General features: G+C 43.1%; 1 protein-coding gene across 1 annotated transcript; it reads left to right on the top strand.

Annotated features, from left to right (window-relative positions):
* The first annotated feature begins 6,140 nt into the window (after positions 1–6,140).
* SPON2 (spondin 2) lies at positions 6,141–15,248 on the top strand. The gene is made up of 6 exons (XM_078861628.1): positions 6,141–6,330; positions 7,434–7,685; positions 8,985–9,226; positions 11,433–11,624; positions 12,120–12,279; positions 13,819–15,248. Exons 2-6 carry the CDS (start codon positions 7,466–7,468, stop codon positions 14,001–14,003), a joined length of 999 nt encoding a protein of 332 aa, XP_078717754.1. The 5' UTR covers positions 6,141–6,330; positions 7,434–7,465; the 3' UTR covers positions 14,004–15,248.
* Positions 15,249–18,296: the final 3,048 nt, after the last annotated feature.

An 18,296-nucleotide genomic window follows, 5' to 3' on the forward strand; every position in this document is an offset into this window, starting at 1 on the left:
TGAAGTAAATGATAATAATAGGGTTTACCCTTTCTGGCAATAAAACAGGTGTTAAGATGTTAAAACACCAAACTGAAACCTTTTGCAAGGAATCATGTCTGCATTAACCACATATGAACCTTATGGCAGGACCCGGGGTCCCATAAGCCCCCGGCTCTCGCATAAACATTATATTATAATGTAAAAAAACTATGCTCTTTATCGCTAATGGGTTTGAAGGATGGTGGCAAGTGTTGTCTTGTTAAACAATGCCTTTAAAACTGAAAACTACTTACCTGCAGTAGCTCTATTTAAATACACTATCGATAAAATAATTTACACCCCTCTGTCAATCATCGTGTTTCTCAATGTGGATTTGTGAACACACTTTGTAAGCAGTACATAAAATAGTACGCGTTTTCAATGCACTGTTCATATTGTAACAAGCGTTTATACCAATGGTACTCTACAGAGTAGTGGGTCGCCGCTCCTTTTATTCGCATTGATACGAGCGGTATGTGGGGACTGTGGCTTAACCGCAACAAATAAAAACCTATCTGCACAGATGCATTACGGACAAGAGAAGTATTATCAAACAGTAGGAATTAACGGTGCAACGCATCTCATCTGTTAAATATCTGCAGGTAATAGGATCTTCATCGATTGATCCTGGCTGCAGACATTGGTAGATCACAAATAATAATGAAGATAAGAGAGCAGTTTCACTGTTTTATGCATCCCGTTATGACAAATAAAGCACTTAAGTCGTGTAGGCAGTTTGAACAGCTTTGGATAAGATTTATGATCCTGCCCATACCCGAGCATGGAGTGCATTCACTTGTTCAGCTCTTCTGCGCATTCATCCTCGCTGCTGCGCTTGGACACGACACGACAACAGAACGATATGTGCATGGTGGAACGGAGTCGCCAAAAATATATTAATTCATTACGATTTTGACTTCCGTTTATTCGGGACCCCGGGGTCCCGCCATAAGGTTCATTATACTTGTGGTGAACATGCAAACAAAAAACATGCTCTGGTAGTATATGCATTGTCTCTGGGAGGTCCCATGCTGTAGCTGCTCACCCCGAGCTCTCAATTCCCTGAGAGTGGCATTGTCTTTGTGCTGTTCGCCTTTTGGCGTCCTCTGGTCTAACACTGTTTGAGACTCGGCTCTCAAGAAAGCTGTCTCTGGTGTGGACCAATCCGTTTCAAAGACAATGCATCATCTACTACCAGAGCATGTTTTTTGTTTGCATGTTCACCACAAGTATATGTTGTTAATTCAGACATGATTCCTTCAGTTCGGTGTTTTAACATCTTAACATGATGGTGTAGTATTGTTAAACAACCCCTATAACTGACATGGTATGGGAAGGCCTTCATATCGTAGTGGCTTGTAATGGACTATATATATAACTTTGACAATGACATTGCTATTAAAATGATGACGTTTATGGTATATATAATATTGGAGTGTTTTTTTTTTACAAACCTGAACTTCATAATGAAAAAGCAATGTGCCTCAGAAAGAACGTTTTTATTGAATGAATGTTTTTATTGAATGAATGTTTTTATTGAATGAATGTTTTTATTGAATGAATGTTTTTATTGAATGAATGTTACCTGCTACGATGTGGATCGAGAACTTGCACGTCGACAAAGAAAAGGGGAACACAGTCTGAAAGGTGCACAAAGAAGCACGGAGAGATACATCCTTGGAATCGAATCTAGATAGAGAAAGAGAAACACATGGATGACAGAACTTACCCTAGTTAGCGATCATAATAGCCGTGAAGAGTTCAAGTTCAAGTTCATGTATTGGGTATAGCCCTGTGAGCCATTCGGCTCTTGAATCGGGTGCAACCGCAACAAACAAAAAACAAAAACATGAACAAAAAACATCTTAAAGTGAATATGTGACTAAGTGCAAACAGAAAATCTAAGAAAAGACAGCAAAATATTGCAGAAAAGAAGAGAAGTAAGAGGTGATGACTGTGGTCCATACTAACAATGGAGGGACATCCAGAGGCGTGAAAATGTCGACGAGGACGTCTATAGCATTAAAACATGGCAAAGAGATCAACTTGTATGCGGGAACTAGCTTGGAGGAGGCTTCACCCAGCAGTGCATTGGTCATGGTAGATGTTGGTCGTGTTGAACCTGTTTGTATGATATAAAAGACTGACGAAATCTTATTTATGACATTTTAGTTTTGATGGGTAGAAGGGTCAACGTCACACGGAAGGAATGTTTGTCAGAGCTGTATGCAATGGGTTAGCATTTTTACAAAGCCGTTATAATTATTGTGACTCTACTGTAAGTAAAAGCAGTGAAAGTATTAAGGCCATATTGGATGTAAAACGGCTTGCTAATACAAAACAGGCACCATGCAATTATTTTTTGGAACTTGCCACAAATGATTGTGCCAACATTTTCACCTAAACCCATACATATTTGTGTATTTTTTATGTATTCATCCATATTTTGTCTTGAAAGAGCTGCAACCCATTTTTTAAACGAAATATACGTACGCACTCTAGTTCGGCTGCTGAAACTGAATCTTCAAATTCTTTTTAGAACACTGTCCTACTTCACTCGTACAAATTACACCATCATTTACTATTTACAATGGCCGCATTCCACTTTCATATGATACGATGCCAGAACCATAGTTTGTAAAACAATCCAGAAGCTGAGACCCATGATAATTTAATCTATGAGGCCAAGTACCAGCAGCAATAGAAATCTGTCGAATGAAATGCTATGTATTATTAGTGATAGAGAATACAAGAAGAGTTGTGTTATAGTTAAACAAATCAGGCATGCATAGTCTTACCAGAAACGAAATCATAAAAGACAGACAGTTTTTACAGTAATTCAAATTAAATGTACAAGATTTTTTTTTTAAGGGTGCTCTATGACCTGGCAACGAAGCTGTCCTTCCAAGGCTTTCCTTGTTGAGCTTATCTGGATTAGACACCAGGCAGCATAGCAAAAGCTGCGTCTGTTTCAGCAGTCACTGACATCCGTTCTAAACTGCATTGATGATGGTTTTACAGCTGTGTGGAGGAGCACGGAAACATGTATTTGTATAGTAGTTTACCTCTGATATGTCTTTCAGTTTGTACCGAGCATTGTTCGGTGTGATATGCAACGTTTTCACCATGTCCTGGGAGCTTCTTCAGTTCCAACGGGGTTGACATTTTACAATCCAGTTCCTGAAGAAGCTCCCAGAATATGGAAATAAACTCTCAGCACGTGCAGCAAATATGTCGAGCATCATGCCGAGCAATACGTGTTTTCTCCAGTGTAAAACACAGTTCCAACACTTTGTACAGTTTTATTTTATGAAGTAGTATTGCATTTTTTCATGAAATTTTGAAAACATATGTTGCACTGGTATGGCATAGCACGAGGTGGGGGAGCAGTTGTGCAGTAGTTAGTGCCCCATACGGTAAACATGGTCACTGGTTAAATCAGTGGTGAGTGATAACTGAACCAGTCATGGGCAGCCTCTCCTTTACCAACCCACACTAACCAGCATAATGCGCAGTCAAAATATCCCCGATGAATGACAGGAATGTACATTATTTTTAAATGCCATAAGACCGCACAGTATGTGCGGTCTTATGGCATTTATTGTTTGCATTGCCAACTTGACTATTAAGCACATGTTCTAGGTCAAAGGTCATACAGGTTTTGAGCACCTGATCCGTCGGTGGCATGGTTTACGATTAGAAAGGACGCAAACAGAATGGGGGGCCCTTTAAATTTTAAATCAATTAGACACATATATACGTGGTACTGTTTTCGTGGAAAAATTACTGCAAAGGTCACAAAAGCAGCACCTTTCCAGGGGAAGCTGTAGCGGATGTAGGAAATCTGCAGGGTGTATTACCGGTGTCTATGTTTATGGAACATGTGCCATGGAATGCAATTAACCTATTTACAATTAAGCCTTTCTTTTGCCACTTTTTACACATTGGCTGCACGTGATTTAAACGCACAAGAAAAATAAATGCATCGTAATAATTCTACTTTAATCAGAAAGAAAGGAACGGGCATTAGTGCAGCTGTCAGTTTAATTGATCGCAGAGGTGATTGTAGTAGTTAAATAGTTATAGCACTCCGGTTATTAATTTAAATACTTATTCTGCCCCGATTTCTTCTGAACATCTGGAACAGTTTGGGCGGCTTGTGCGCGGCCTGGGGAGGGAGGGATTGGAGGAGTGGGGAGGTTTTAGTTGAAAGTTGAGGCTGAGTGGTAAAGGGAGGTACGGAGTATACAGTTGAGGTTTGCATGTGGTTGGAGTGGATGGGGTAGAGATGATTTTTTATTGAGCGATAGGTGCAAGGTGAGTCAGGTTAGTTTTATATATATATATCAAAAAAGCATTTTTGTAATGGCAGAATGCTTATAAACAAGTTAATGACGTCTCAATGACAATTTGTTCACTTAAATAAGCAAAGTGCTTTCAAATACTGTATAGCACATATTTCAAATATATGTAAAAGAATGTCATTAATATTTATACAATGTATATAATTCCTTTGCCTCGTAAATGTCAATAGTATGGGTGGAACAATCCATTAACTTATCAATATCAATTATTACGTTCGCGCCAATGCATCAAATCGCATTTGTAAGAGTCAGTATTTTAGATGTCTGTTTTAATGGGTTCATGTCACCTCTTGTACCACTAGAGGTGCTACCATTCAATAGCTCTCTGGTGTGTTCTGCCACCGTGACATCCCGCACTCGTCATCTCTCTAACGTAGAGGACCTCATGCGACCCTGCCGTCTTGGCCTATCCGAGCACGTAGCTCATCTTCGAGCAGACGTTCGGGCTTAGGTCGGCCCTTTTGGGTCGAGTGTTGAATCAGATTTGGAGCAAAAGCCCAACGGGTCGTGGGCTCGCCCAAGAGGACGCCCACGGTCAACCTGATGCTCACGGATGGTTACGCTCGATGCGGACCGTGCCTATCCAGGAGGCCCGGCTAGGGGCGATGGATAGCGCCACCTGGAGGAAGATTAGAAACAATCCGGTGATGGCTTAGCGAATACTACTACGGATGTGTTTTTGGGTTGTGCTGCATGTTGTTCGACATGATGTCCGATGTTTCGCTCCAAATCCTGGGAGCTTCTTCAAGAACTGAACATTTAGTTCCTCCAGGAACGAGAGTAAACTGGAGCAAAAATAACAAATATTCAAAAAATAAGTTCCTGATGGAACTGAATTTTCAGTTCCTGAAGAAGTTCTCAGCATGTGCAGAGAAAAAATAATCAGAGGTCCAAACAGCACAACCGTGAACATGGATGCAGTAGTGCTACCATAAAATGGTTTGATGAAGCTGCAAGTGACTTAGTACATGTTGTGGAATTATGTAAGGTGTACATTGTGTAATGGGTTTATGTGTAGGATTAATGAAGATGGGCAGGCCACGTATAGGCAATTGAGTGTAATACATATCCAGTTTCAGCCCTTTTTCAATCCAATGCTAGCTGAAGGTCTCTCCATGTCATTTCAGTTATTGGTGCTGTTCGACCACACTTCCTAACACTGTGCTGCATGTCGGTTAACAAAGGAGGCTGGAGGGGAGCGTAGAATTGGTTCAGACATCAACTGCCACTGATTCTAGCTATGACCGGGCATCAAACTCAGGTTTCTAGGTTCACAGCGCAGTCGGCAAACTCGATCTCGTCACGGAGCACAAACCACGACGCGAACTCCGGTCATCATCACAGCAGCGTTTGGATCGCCATCGAACAAAGACGCTCACTGCATCGCGCGCTTTCAGATGCGCTTCTGCGGCCGTCTGGAACGCACTTCCTTCCGATATTAGGAAGCCACTGGAGCTGTACACTTTTAAATCATCTAAATTGACAAACTTTCTTTAGAACTGCTTTTAGTGTTTTTAGTTTGTCGTCCTTCCCCCGCACCTCCAATCAGCACGGTTGGCTACGTACGGGGCGAAAGAAGTCCAGCGTACGTAACGTAACCATTGCACCACCAGTCCTTTCAGGAGGGGGTGGGTAGGTGATGGACACAAGGGGGTGAAGTACAAAATGAGTTGTTTTGGCGCGAGAGAGATAGAGAGAGAGTCGTTCGGGGACGACTCGTGAGAGGGGCTGGAAGGGGCGCTGGGTGGGTGGAGGCTAACGGCGGATTTTGGCTCGGGGCATTGTGTTTTTTGGGGGCGGAGCGCGTTGAGCGCCGTAATTTGTTCCCAGGAGACGAGGCTCTGCCAAATCGTGGGGTATAAATTGCACGAAAGCTGCGCGAGACGGAGCGCTCCACACCTCGCTCAGCCAAAATCACCCATCGCCTCCCCATCCCTCCAAACAGGTAACCCGATGGCTGCACATGCGGGCACTTTCAAGTCGGTTGAGTGTTTTCTACGTTTGATACGTATATATATATAAAATCAAACACAACATATTGCAATGTGTTATCGTTTAAGTATTAACGGAAAATGTGTGTTAATCTAATCGTTTATGGCTTACTAAAGCGAATTATCAGTGCGCTGAGCTCACTAATTGCAGGACATGGGGGATACTTTGGAAAATGCCATTTTTGCTTCACGCTATTTCCTTTCGTGTCTGTAGACTTGACAGTGCGAGCCACATTTCAGATGCATTTTTTTAGTTTTTGCCCGTTGGATGTTTCCATCCCGTCCGGAGACTTTAAAGCCGTGCATGCACGTGGATGTGGTTGGTGACGAGCCCAAGCGCCAGTGGAATGCGCTGCATTGAAATGTTTCTATTCGCACGGTTCACGACTGGTAAACCATCGCACTGTGGTGAAAAGCAATTCACGACGAGGGAGTAAGAACAAGGCTCGTGTGTAAACGAGTGGATGCAATGAATTCTTTAAGTGCACTACTCAGTGGGTCAGGTTTACATGTTGTTACATTTTATGGGGGACACTCAAGCTAATTACGGTAAAGAAATTAATGTATGCTGTGTATTGAGAACAATATGAACATCCCAAAACAGGCGATTATGCATCGGTAACTTTTGAAGATATGCATTGGGTCTGGCACAGAATCGCAATACATGGAGAACGAAAGAATACATAAATTCCAAACAGCCGATCCCATGCAATTACAAGACTTCTGGCTTGTAAGAAGAAGACGTATGGGTTTATCTAACGGCACGAGTAATGTACGAAACGTCGTGATTAATTTTTTTTTCACCTACGTGACTTTACCGAAATAACCAAAGAGTATAGAATGTACAATGCATTTGTCACTTATACTATGATCGCTCAATAATACCGACATCGACACAATACACAAATTATTCACGCAAAAAAAGCATCACAGCTCTCTCAGTCCTGGTGTCGAACACACCGTGACCTGCGTACAACGCGAACACAGGCCCACACGCCGTGTCGCAAACGAGACATTTCACGAAAAACAAGGGATGCCATTGATTGTATCACTGCAGCCCCAAGCCAGAGCCCCGCCACGCCGGTCAGCATGAGATCGCTGCCTCCTGTGGGCGCCGTTTGCGCAGCGCTGGCCTCCTGCTTCTGCTGCCTCTGCTGCGTCTGTGGTGCTCCCACCGGCTCTCCGTACAAGTGCTCCGCTGGAGGTCACCCCAAGTACCAGCTGGTGTTCACCGGCCGTTGGAGCCAGACCTCCTTCCCCAAGCAGTACCCGCTCTTCCGCCCACCTGCTCAGTGGTCAACTCTTGTGGGTGGGTGAATGCGGGTTCGTCGTAAATCAACATCGTCACCACCCGTGCACAGCAGCTGAGATCATTGGCTAAAAGAGAGCGGTCATCTTTTGAGGGTAGGAAAATGAAAGTTTATTTTAACGCAGCATGAGTTAGCATGAACTGATAGTCATCAGTATCATCATGATGCTGGTGATTATCATGATAGTGATCATCATCATCCATGCATAACAGCTGAACTCGCTTAGAGAAAATCTAAATCTGAACTTCTTCATGGATTACTGCCTGTCGTGTTTAACCACGCATGCTTCTTGCTTTTGAATAGGAAGGATTGTCTCCACCAGATTCTCCCTATTCATATGTAAATTCAGATAATGTGCACTACACGTGTCTGTGGGTTGATTAGTATGCATGGGAAACTTGAAGAGAGGGGAATGAAATGTGAGATTGGGAGTTGGAGAAAGTTCGAAGTAAGGCTGGTACAGAGCCCCAGATGAAGGCAAGAGAATGGTGAGAATGAAAGTATTGTGCCTGCATGGTTAAAATAGCAGTTGGGGGGGGAGGGGGGAGATTACCCAAGTTTTTCAATGCACTCTTGCTTACATGTGATTTGTATTTGGGATATTCTATGCGAAATTTTACCTTTTAGTAGCATCTTAAGTGTGTTATTATATCTGCAGATATCACGTATACGCATATGTCTATTTTTAGAGGTGTACATATAGGTTTCCATGGACACTAAATTCTCAAATTTAATTCACTGCAGGATGAAGGCCCCCATGTCAGTCATGGGGGATGTTTGACCATACTTCACCTCACCGATCAATGCAGGTTAGTGAAAATGTGATGACAACATTTTATATGTAGCCTATGAAGAGTAGCCAGCTAATAATCGAAAAAAGAAGTGCATCCCTGGCCTAACTCCTCTCGATGAAGATGTAATGATGATGCATTGGTGTACGGTGGTCAAAATATTAAGTCTGATATGAAGTCAACGGGGGTCATTCTGTGGATAAACAGGTCTCCATCATAGGAATTCAGAATCGTTACCAGTGGCTCAGGACCGACAACGACGGAGAGCTTCACCAACCACCACCCACAGGAACATGGGGACGCTTAGATGGTGACTCAATTTTGACACGCAAGACACGTTGCAAAAGGTGCTGGCGACTTTTTTACACCTCTGCCGGCGGGAAGGATCTCCCGAATTATTGGGTGCCCTCGAGGGAGGTCTCAGAATTCGTTCGTCAAAAAAGAAATACTGCAGTGTGTAATGTTCTCTCTCTCTCTTTCCGTGCACCGGTTTCTCTTTCCCCTTAGCGGTGGTGCACGGGCGCCCCTTTCAGATGTGGCGAGCGAGCCGCTTCGCCAGCCCCGGGGTGCGCGAGATGTCGGAGCGTGGCGAGGCGTGGGGCATCATGCGAGAGGTGGACGCGCACGCGCAGGCCCGCACCGCCGCTGCCCGCCCGCCCGCCGTGGCCGGCGTCTTCTCGGCGCCAGCGCTTCCCAACGGAACCGGCCAGAGCTTAACCGAGCTGGAGTTCACCGCAAAGCAACCCTTGGTGCGTGCTTTATTCTACTGCGTTGTCAGCTACCAAGGGGTATAACTACAGTCATCCTCGCGGTGGCTTTTGGCTGGCCATCGAACAAAGACGGTTACCGGCATCGCACGCTTGTAGATGCGCTTCTGCGGCCGTCTGGAATGCTCTTCCTTCCGATATTAAGAAGTAACTAGAGCTATGCACTTTAAAATCTAGATTGAAAACTAATTTATTTAGAACTGGTTTTGTTTTTTGTTTGTCCTTCCCCCACACCAACGATTAGCACGGTGTGAAATAAATTAAACATACAGTGATACCTCGGTTCACGAACTTAATTCGTGAACTGACTCTGGTCGCGAACCGAATTGGTCGTGAGCCGAGGCACATTTTCCCATAGGGTTCAATGTTAATCCGGTTAATCCGTTCTGACCTTTTTTTTGGGTTTTTGAAGCACAAAAATATGAAACAACTTACAATACACATTAGTACTGTACAGTATAGTAATGTATAAAGAGAGAACACTAACCTTGCTTGAGATGACTTCAGTAAGCACTCAAACGGGTGAACTGTACAATACAGTAAGTACAGTATTGTACAGTACAGTAGTACAGTACAGTACTGTATGTGCTAAAAAGCACACCAAAAAGCAAAAAGTCACTGAAAGTGTCTTCACAGTACTCACAGTACTTCTTTCTGCGTCTCTTCTTCTCTCCACGATCTTCCTACAGGAAGTCACGACCACGTGACAGCCTGGAATTAGCATTAAAATGGCCGCGGCTCCTGTTCGTGAACCGAAGCGGAGTTCGTGAACCGGAGCAGATTTTTATGAACTTTTCTGTTCGTGAACCGAGTTGTTCGCGAACAGAAGCGTTCGTGAACCGAGGTATCACTGTACATATTAATAATGCCTGTGATCGGCAATGCCTGTGGCTCCAATTGGCCTTTGTTGGCCCCAGTAAGGGCCAAATTATATTCCTAGGCAGTTATTTTGAGAAATGTCTCATTGACATCATTGTCAGCCGTGATAAATCCACTGCTGGATAAAGGCCTCGCCAAGCTATTGCCATCTCTGGTGATCCTGCAATTTTTTTTGTCTCCGGTAGATAAAATGGCAGCAAGTTATTTATATTCAATTTATGTCTCTGAGGGAGCGATACAAGTGACACCAGAGATATAATGCTTAGCCATAACTTCGCAATGGGTAACATTTTTTATGATCCTGTTGGATGCAGTTCGTAGCAGGATTGTATACTACTATATAGATTTTCTCGAGATTGCACTTTCATTATAGTATTTACATATTTTCAAAGCAAGCTTAAAACCAGTTTATTAATATGACAGTCGTGTTTCATTTTAAAAAAATACATACCAGCCTGGATTTTTACTACAAAACATACATGAATATTAGTTTACCATATGATTTCATATTTTATTAATATAAAACATTTAGTTCAGAAGACCTTACTTTGATGTTTGTTTTAAAAGACACACACCTTATACCGATATTATTTTCTATCAGTGATACCAGTTCCATAATATAGATTCAATTACTAGTTATTGATCTATCTCATGGTTATTTTTAGCAGTATTTACGTTTTGCGTCTTTTCTATTACTTTTCTACTTATATTGACCGACGAGGCACTGGTGGTTTATTGTTTTTTTCGATCATGGATGCTGAGCGAAGGCCCAAAATCCAAAAACGTCAAGCCGCTATCAACAAACAGCCCCACTTCACGTGCTATAGTAATCGAGCAAGGTTATGAGAACTTGGGAAAATTGACTATGGGAGGGAATTCCAAGTCAAACATATGTATGTTGAACTTCTTTTGCACCGTACGTAGCCAACCGCGCTAATCGGAGGTGCGGGTTGTCGCTTTTTAAATCCTTTATATTAAGTTCGCTTGCTTGCTTGTGCGCTTACGACCGTGCAAATCTTTCGGTCGTTTTTTAACCCACTTCCCGTGATCCAATCGAGCTGACATTTTGCACACAGACTCGTTGTGCGTGACAATGTATTTTCGTGAAATTTTTTCCCCAAAATTTTACACTTTTTAGGAAAATACAAATTATATTTAATTACCAATTGCTTAATGGTGGCAGGCAATCATCTGACCCATAGGTGGCAGCCATCTCAAGCCAGAGGACGAGAGGACTCTAGCCGCCACGCATATAAAGGATTTATAGTGAAAAACTTTGTTTTTACGGGTACATTTTTTTCTCCTTCAGTTGTCGCTGATGGTGCGTCTCGTGCCGAGTCCGGATTGGTTCGTGGGCGTCGACAGCCTGAACCTGTGCGAGGGCGAGCGCTGGAAGGAGAGACTCTCCCTCGACCTTCAACCGTACGACGCCGGCACGGATAACGGATTCACCTTCTCCTCGCCCAACTACGCCACCATCCCCCAGGAGCCCATAACGCAGGCACGCCGGGATCCCACGCACAGTGCGCTCTTGCTGCTTTTCTTTTTCTCCATCTACCGTGTAGCAGATGTGATTCTCATCATCATTAGCGTTACCCGCTGCCATAGACGTCTGTATCCTAATCACCACATTGATCAGCACATGATTGCTCTCATAGCCATCGTTGCCAACTTCATCATGAGCAGAACGGAAAGTATTAGGGCTGCAATGATTCATATACAAAATATACACATAATAATAAAAACAAGATGCATTCGTATGTATGCGGTGTGACGCATGCATCATTAAATTAAGAATGGATAGCAATGAATCAACGCATTGTGCTGCCCCGAGAAAGCATTTATTGGCACCATTGCCATTCTTACATTTTCTACCATCAATACGAACGCAGCGAAGACTGTGGTGTAATGGTGCAACGTAGCAATTCTACGATAGAAACCAGAGGGATGATCCGTCGACTAACCGAACAACGTCATGCTGTTCTCCATTCTGCAGATAACATCTTCTTCCCCGAGTCATCCAGCAAACTCCTTCTACTACCCCAAGCTGAAACAACTTCCCCCGTTGGCACGACTTGTCCTCACCCGCATTGGCAAGAGGCCACACTCCTCCAAGAAGGCGCCACCCAAGGGCAATGACATAGAGCAGCTGACAGGTGGGCGCGGGCACAGGGGAGGTTACAACTCACGCACATACACAGACTCCACCACGCGCCTGGCCTTGGGAACTAGACCGTGTCCTCCACATGTATAAGTGGGCAATAATTATACGTCTTCTTGGTTCTTTCGGTAAAGTCACGTAGAAGGGAAATAAAAAAAATAGTAAAAAAATTAAATATAATAAAATCATTCTCACGACGTTTCGGCCACAACGCAAGCAGCCGTCCTCAGGTGAAGACCAGGTCTGTCGGGGAGACAGCGTCTGGTCTGTCAGGGAGACAGCATCTGAATGGCATTCAGACGCTGTCTCCCCGACAGACCTGGTCTTCACCTGAGGACGGCTGCTTGCGTTGTGGCCGAAACGTCGTGAGAATGATTTTATTATGTTTTATTTCTTTTTTATTTTATTATTTCCCTTCTACGTGACTTTACCGAAAGAACCAAGAAGATGAATCCCTGCAGTCACGAAAGCTTTAAATCGAAATAATTATACGGTTGCAGACAAACTCGCCGAATCCCTGTAATGAGAGCGTGCTGCGTTCTCGAGCGCAATTCTTTTCGCAATCTAACACTGAGCGTGCATTAAATAATTCGTGATAGTTCACTGTAATTAACTTAGTCTACTGTATAGTTAAAGTGAGGATGTATGATATTCGGTAAGTTATCATCTTAGACGATGATCGTGACGTGTTATGTGTGAATACATTTTTTTTTATCGTGATAATCCTGAAATCTAAACCATCATGATAATATATACCCACATTGTATGTTCCTTTATACTGCTAGACTGAGGTCAAAGTATACAGTACTGTAGTAAAAAAAAACATTGTAATCCTTACACTATTCATCAAGCATGTGGAGAATTCTGAGGGGCTATTTAATATATTACGCTAATAAAAGCTATTCGTTTTTATTGCGCTCGTAATGAATCGTCTCAGAGCGCAGATCCCCCTATGGGAAGCTGTCCCTGTGCGGCACAAGGTGACTCAACAGCTGACTCGGTGATGGGCATTAGTCAGCCAGTAGGGGTGGGCCATGATTCCGAGATGAGTAATTTGTGGGTTATGTTTAAAATGATATAAAATCTGAAATGAGATTGATATTGTAAAGATTGACAATGTGTTTTTTTTTTTATATGGGGTCGGGGGGGGACTGGGAGAACGTAGAGGAAACTCATGCGGAACAGGGGGAGAACATTTTGACTTTATAGAGAAAGGTGCCCGAGTTTGGGAATCGAACCCAGGCTTTTCCTGACACCCTGACGGGGGTCTTTGAACGCTAATTTGGTAACTCGGCACGATAAAGTAAAACAAAATCGTGCTTCTCAACCAGCATCTGGGGTTTACATCAAACCCAGGGCTTAATTTCACCCGGGTTTGTTGGCTCAGTGATCCGGAATAAAAAAAAAGTCCTCTCCCAGGCCCACCTTGGCTGTGGCTACGAGTCACGCGCCTACCCCATGCAACCGGGGAGTCCGGAAAGTATTCAGGTGAAGAAGTCAAATCCCCATTCACATCCGTGACCGTGCCTTGCAGAGACACCTTTGGACTGTGAGGTGGCCAAATGGTCACCCTGGGGCCTCTGCTCCGTGGATACGTGCGGGCAGCCCGGAGTGAAACGGCGGACGCGTTACATCCGAGTGAAGCCAGCCAACCAAGGCGCGCCGTGTCCCGAGCTGGAGGAAGAGACGGAGTGCTCCGCTCCCAATTGCTCTGTCTAGCGAGACACGGAGTGGAGGTGTGGGGGAGAGAGTCTGAGTGAGAGAGAGAGAGCGAAAGAATGCGAGCTGAGTGACGTAAAGTGTGGATGGGAGTATGAAAGAGCGAAAGTACGATTGAGATAATGGAGTTTGAATGACCATGAACAAAATAAGAAAACTAAGACTGAAATTTTTGTTTTGATTTTAGCGAAATAAAATAATGACATTTAGAGAGCACTGAACAAAAGAATATTACAGGGTGTAAAAAGGTTTACAGCCAGTGACAAGGATTAAGATGACATTGGGATTTATTCACTGAGGAACCCAATGTCCTGTGTTTGATTCCCAGCTGCAGGTTTGTTGTAAAGATTCACAATGTATCAGTGAGTTGTCATATCTGAACCGGTCCTGGGCCTCCCTTCTTCACCAACCAGTACAAACTAGCTTCATGATAAAGTGTACGATCAAACAACACCCATAACATATGTTTTTTACAGCAATGGACGGCTGACAATGGACTAAATTACTGTATATATTTAAAAAGAATCATCCATGGCATGTATGATACCAGTTGAAGTATATGAACACCAGAGGTGTGGACTCGAGTCATGTGACTTGGACTCGAGTCAGACTCTAGTCATGAATTTGATGACTTGCGACTCGACTTGGACTTGCATAACAATGACTTTGTCCCACCTATGAGATGTGGACTCGAGTCATGTGACTTGGACTCGAGTCAGACTCTAGTCATGAATTTGATGACTTGCGACTCGACTTGGACTTGCATAACAATGACTTTGTCCCACCTATGAGATGTGGACTCGAGTCATGTGACTTGGACTCGAGTCAGACTCGAGTCATGAATTTGATGACTTGCGACTCGACTTGGACTTGCATAACAATGACTTTGTCCCACCTCTGATGAACACTGTAACAATACAATTTTCACATGAACTCAATTAGAACAATCACGTGGCTCATAAAACATGAAGTATAGAACGATATGTCTTTAAAAGGGTCGAATGCCTTGTCACTGTAGACCAAAATAAGCTGTAAACCGCGCTCAGTATATTGAGTTGTGTAGATAGTTATATGTCCATAATTTCCCCCCTCAAAAAGCGCATATGCCCAAGGTAAAATCGCCACACGTAATAGTCCACAACCATTATGTGCTCCAAAGGTAACGGGGAAACAGGAGTTAATCGATGATGCACATTGCCTCGTAAATGTGGCACCTTTTAAATTAAACACGGCGAGGCGACAAAACTGCGTGTGTCTCGTGTTATTTTGATATGAATACAGCACAGTATTGCTTCGCAAGATCGTGAGAGAGGGCGGCAGAGTGGAGAGGATTGACCGTACCTGATCATGGTGATCACAGTAACTGTAGTTGGCATAGGGGGTTGTAAACCACCGTAATGTTTGTGTTCTTGCCACCGCAGTGTGCGCAATTTCCATCTCCTTGAATATTCCCATTGCATGCTGTGCCCTTGATGATGCACGAAGTCAAACTCAACGCGAATGTCACATTCGATGAGCATGTTACATTTTACAGACGACGTTGAATACCTTTTTAAAAAAAACAATGAAAATATACAGATGTGGTGAATGGCACTTAACTGAGGCTATGATGAGTATTATTACTCAAAAATTGATAAAAATTGCACGTGTTGTGCTGCCTTTAGTTAATTCACTGAAGTAGCAAGCCATGATAATTAGTAATTACACGGGTGAAGCTTGCCATCCGAACAATATAACAACCGCTGTTAAGTATGGTAATGAAGCTGAGGTTACTGAAAGCTTTCAGATAGATTACAATACTGTTCTAAATTACGCATAAAACGTATAGTCTAATTACCAGAACTATCCTTTTCTATTTAATCTCAAGAGATGGGGATTCAATTCGTTTTGGTGCAACTACATTATGTCATTGGAACCCCAGCACCAGCCCCGTCGTTGCCCACTACTACCATCACTAACATTAACATGAGCTGCCCTGCCCATGCTGATGATACTTGGGCTACGCCCATTTTAAATCTTTATAAACATCTTCTTGGTTCTTTCGGTAAAGTCACGTAGAAGGGAAGTAATAAAATAATAAAAATAAAACATAATAAAATAAAATACTCACGACGTTTCGGCTACAACGCAAGCAGCCGTTTTCAGGTGAAGAATGAGACACTGCCAAGCTAGGAGCTTATATATAAGCTGGGTTGGAGGTGGAAGAAGAGCGCCTTAACACAAAGAATGTGCACCTCCAACCCAGCTTATATATAAGCTCCTAGCTTGGCAGTGTCTCATTCTTCACCTGAAGACGGCTGCTTGCGTTGTAGCCGAAACGTCGTGAGAATTATTTTATCTTATTATGTTTTATTTTTATTATTGAATTACTTCCCTTCTACGTGACTTTACCGAAAGAACCAAGAAGATGAATCCCTGCAGTCACGAAAGCTTTAAATCGAAATATTTATAAACAGTTTTCCTTTAGAGGCTAACCCCGCTTTTCCTGATTTACGATCGCTTGTGTTGCAATCGAAGCGTCGTGGTTAGTGTTTGTTATTTTTTTTAAATTATATTTTTATTACCGAAAGAACCAAATAATACGTCTAAATTATAGACTGCCAGTATGCTCACTCAGGTTAAGAACCAGGCTACAGTCTACATTATAGACTGCCAGTACGCTCACCGAGGTTAAGAACCAGGCTACAGTCTACATTATAGACTTTCAGTACTCACCCAGCTTAATAATCAGGCTACAGTCTACATTATAGACTGCCAGTACGCTCACCGAGGTTAAGAACTAGGCTACAGTCTACATTATAGACCGCCAGTACACTCACCAAACTTAATAACCAGGTTACAGTCTACATTATAGACTGCCAGTACACTCACTCAGATTAAGAACCAGGCTACAGTCTAAATTAGTGGTTTTAGATTTTTATTATTTTTTTCGCTTTATTTTTTATTATTATTTTTATCTACGTGACTTTACCGAAAGAAACAAATAATACGAATTCCTGCAGTCACGAAAGTGTTAAGTAAAAATTTAAAATACAATTACTTTACTATGCAAGTTAAGAATTTGTGTTTTAATCTTTACGTGTTTTATTTTATTTAGGGCCCCTTTATAACATATGCTCCAGGCCCCGTGCTAGCTTAATCCGGCACTGGTTAAAATGAATGATCTGCTTTCTTCCACTTTGGCGAAAACTCCTTTGTAAGTCAGCACTGACCTTCCGGGTATTGATGAAAGTGGAGGGAATGCAGAAATCTGCGGTCAGAAGTTCTCAGCTTTGATGTTCTGCAGCAACTGCCGTTTGAAAGTGGCTGTTGCAAAAGTGGAAACGTTTACAAATGTGCAACGATCAACTGGAAGACATAATATACACATTTCTGTAATTTCACCGCTGGATGAATCATCATGAATGCCTCCCCATGCCATGTTGGTAACAGGGGTTGTTCACACTTCACTATCGTCAGTGCTGATTGGTTAAGAGCTAGGTATGCAGGATAAAAGTTTTAAAAGATATCTGTGCAGCCTTTCAGTGTCTTGCTCACACCAGAGAGCTTCTCTAGAGGGTATTGTGGTGGCCTCCATCTTCCACGCCGGTCAGAGGCTTTGGAACTGTAGGACTACCCATCATACTTTACCACCATCACCCGGGACCATTCATATTAGGTGGGCGGACAGAGGCAGGACATTTAAGGAAACTCGCCTTTCGTTTTTCAACGACCGCACCGGCACAGCCACCTCTGGATTGCAAATTCAGTGTGCTAACCACTGCAATAGGTGAATAATTATGCATTGGTTAATTGTTTACGATTGTTATGTTTGCAGCACGTGCATTTCCAAACGCTGCCGATTATTCCATGCACCACAATGGCAAAAACTATTTATTCATCAATCGAATCATGACCCAAAATTGTGACTGAAGAGCAAGGGAGTTGGTGGGAATGATGTGTGGGGGTGTATTACACGCCTAACATATACATTTTGAGAGAGCTATGGTTTTGTGGGAACTAAGGTTTGGAAGTTAAGTCCCAAACGTACAATGACTACGCCATTAAGTTGATCCTTGCGGAGTCTATGACCGGATAAGGAGCCTGCAAGAGGATATCAAAGTGCTCAGCAGCTGCCTGTGCTGGATTTGGACGGAGATTTATGATCGCCAAAATCAGGGGCTCCTCGGGCCTCAACGATTTCGAGCAAACCGCACCACAGCCGCCGTGTTGAATCCATTACGAGTCGGGATTGGCAAGAGCCCTGGTACAGAACCCGTACAACCGCATTCGCCACCAGATGGCCAATGTGCT

This window comes from Lampetra fluviatilis, chromosome 12 (assembly GCF_964198595.1).
Source record: "Lampetra fluviatilis chromosome 12, kcLamFluv1.1, whole genome shotgun sequence".
NCBI lineage: Eukaryota > Metazoa > Chordata > Hyperoartia > Petromyzontiformes > Petromyzontidae > Lampetra > Lampetra fluviatilis.